The sequence below is a fragment of the Hipposideros armiger genome, unplaced genomic scaffold, assembly GCF_001890085.2.
Source record: "Hipposideros armiger isolate ML-2016 unplaced genomic scaffold, ASM189008v1 scaffold_430, whole genome shotgun sequence".
In the NCBI taxonomy this organism is placed as follows: domain Eukaryota; kingdom Metazoa; phylum Chordata; class Mammalia; order Chiroptera; family Hipposideridae; genus Hipposideros; species Hipposideros armiger.
Window position 1 is genome coordinate 925,913 of NW_017731780.1, and position 2,896 is coordinate 928,808.

General features: G+C 37.4%; 1 protein-coding gene across 1 annotated transcript in view; it reads right to left on the reverse strand.

Annotated features, from left to right (window-relative positions):
- The window catches only part of SLC7A2 (solute carrier family 7 member 2), a 54,760-nt gene that overhangs the window by 9,882 nt on the left and 41,982 nt on the right, over positions 1–2,896 (reverse strand). Inside the window, exons 4-6 of the mRNA XM_019664756.1 lie at positions 1,588–1,594; positions 1,248–1,470; positions 82–304 (exon numbers count right to left, since the gene is read on the reverse strand). Of these exons, the coding sequence (XP_019520301.1) occupies positions 82–304; positions 1,248–1,470; positions 1,588–1,594 (453 nt within the window). The remainder of the gene's footprint in view (positions 1–81; positions 305–1,247; positions 1,471–1,587; positions 1,595–2,896) is intronic.

Below are 2,896 nucleotides of genomic sequence, written 5' to 3' on the forward strand. Positions count from 1 at the left end.
CACACAAAAGGAATTCTTTAAACACTGTCTAAACTCTGCAGTAACCCAAACAACCCCAGACCAAGAGGCAATAAAATGTACCTTGCTGACAAAGCACAGAGGGAGCCTGCTGCCACGACATATTTGGCAGGTCCCCAACCAACATATTCGAATGCTACTGGAAGGGGGCTTTTTTCATCGAGGAGGTAGTATGGCATCATAAGTGTCAAAGCTGCAGAGACCCCAAAATAGGCCATAAAGCAAACAAGCAAAGAAGTCACTATTCCAATAGGAATAGCTTTTTGAGGATTCCGGACTTCTTCACCTAAGGAAACATAACAAAAGTTTTGCAGGTTTAATAAAACATGAGTAGGTAGAGTATTAATTCTTCTCCTCCTCCATGGTAATTTCTACTCTGCTTTTGTCCCTTCTGTTTTCTTAGCTTGATCCAGCTATTCTACATGAAATTGTCTCTCTTCTTAAGGATACTTTGCTATTACATACAAATCCAATTCCAGAAAGAAAAAACATGATATACCAGTACTATTAAATGTTTAACAACAGAATCCATTTTGAAAATGATTCATTCACAGAAGCTAAATGACTGTCGTGACATTCTGTAGGCCCTTAAATATGAAGGCTTCAGATAAACTTCTACCTAATTCATCTATTTATATTAAACTCTAGTTTCAAAAGAAAGTAGTATATTTTGGAGCCTTCTAATAAGATTTGGCATTTGAATCACCTAAAACATGGCCAATTACAAGGCCATGCAAAAATATGAACCCAGAGCAGGCACTTAGAGAGTGACTCTGGAATGATTACTTTGTTGTGTAGGATAAAGAGAAATACATTTTGTCCTACTGAAAAAGAGACAATTTAAAGGCATGGTCATCATCTGTTACTCACTGTGACAGCACTTTCAGATAGAAGATTAAGGACACGAATTATGACTAACATTTATAAAGTATTTGATCGCCTGAAAAGTATTTTTCATACCTAATTCTCTCAAAGTATTTTTTCTTACGTATATATAGCGTAGGTAATCTTCATAACATTTGAGGGGTAGGTACTGCTCCTCCCAATTTTACCAATTAAAACCAAGGCTCAGAGAGTTTCAGTGAGTTTCTTTTTATCACATCCAGCAGGTGCCAGAACCAGCTCCACATCTCATTCTCTTTCCTTGACCCTCTGCTGCCACCCATGGGTACTCCTGTGGTACAAGGAGCACCTTTTACTTCTACCTAGAGCCAAGACTCTGCTCTTACCGGTTGTTGCAATACAGTCAAATCCCACAAAGGCATAAAAGCAGGTTGCAGCCCCAGCCAAAGTTCCCGCAAAGCCATATGGCATGAAGCCACCAGCCCCATAGATACTTGTTCCATTTTCAGAAGGCGGCTCTCTAAGGAGGAGAACAAATGTCAGAACGTCATTTTCACATGAAACCGCTTCTTCTGGTGATCTTTCTGAAACTACATCCTCAGTAGGCTGCTACTGACATACACAAAACTAAAAGTCAACGCTGAATCTCTGACCCTGTCCTAGAGATGGTGGTATTCTCAACAATGGCCCCCTCTCAGGTTACGGACACTGATCTTAGAGGCTTACTGACAGCCTAAGCAAGAGGTCCAGACCCACTCGGTTAGAGGCTTACTGACAGCCTAAGCAAGAGGTCCAGACCCACTCGGCTGGAACTCGCTCACAGCCAGGCGGGATTTTGAGAGCACAAACTCCATCTACGGGTCATGATCTGAACTAAAGTCAAGAAACTTCCCTTCTCCTGGACAACTGGGCTGACTGCACATTTAAACAATTTACTGTGAAGACATTTGAAAAGTTGAGATAAAATTCTCTAGGCTTGATTAAAAATACTGAAGTTGAATATTTTGTTACATGTTAAAAATTGTATAAAACCAGAGGATACTAATTTTTTGCCTCATCAGAATAACTACAAACAACTCANATCATAATGCACTGTTTAGTAATAAAATGGGCTTTAGATCATGTAGTGCAACTTTCACTTTATGGGGGTAGAAATCTAAGCCCTGAGAAAATAAATGACTGGACTCTCCAATGCTATGTCTAATAAAACGCCAAATTTACTAGAAAATATTTACAAAGTGAAGCTGTTTAGACAAATACGTTCTTACTCTGAAAAAAAAAATCCCATTTTATACATAACTAAACATTAGTATTCTCTAACCTACTCTCCCAACAATTTAGAGCCTGAGCAAAATGATCATTTTTGGTTTGAATTTCTACTACCAAGATAGTTTATCATTTTATCTATAAAGCTTGCTAGAGTCTTTCTCTTTTTATAGTATAAAAGGACCTTTAAGGCCATTTTCTTGATCTATAGAATATCTGAAAATGTGTGCATGGAATAAGAGTCTGTCCAAAGGCATTTTACATGGATATTATGGCATCCAAAAGGTAGCTTCTAGGGTTTTTGGCCATGACCTAAATACCAAAACTGTTGAAAGGAAAAATAAATTCCTAATGGGGTTTATGAGGACATAGGCATTGGTAATTCTTAGAGAACCAAGGCCCAGGAAATGGGAATATCTGATTCCCACAGCAGTGACTACAACAGCCTAGTATCAATTATCTTTGACATTTCTTATACTTAATTAAGAATGGGCAAACTTTAGCTTTTCAAAAATGCCACGGTCCTTTGGCAATATTCAACTTAAATCCTGAACAAAAAAAAAGTATTGAATCATTATTCTTAATCAATATGTCAAAAATTAAGTAATCATTCTTTAATTAAAATTTCATGTGTCAACATTACAATTATATGTGCTAGTTCATTGGTCTGAAAAGCATTTAATAGCTGTCATATGGTGAAGAACCATTACAACCGTTTGCACGTTTGTTAGAAGCCCAAATGGTTACATTAACAAAATAGCAAAAAAAA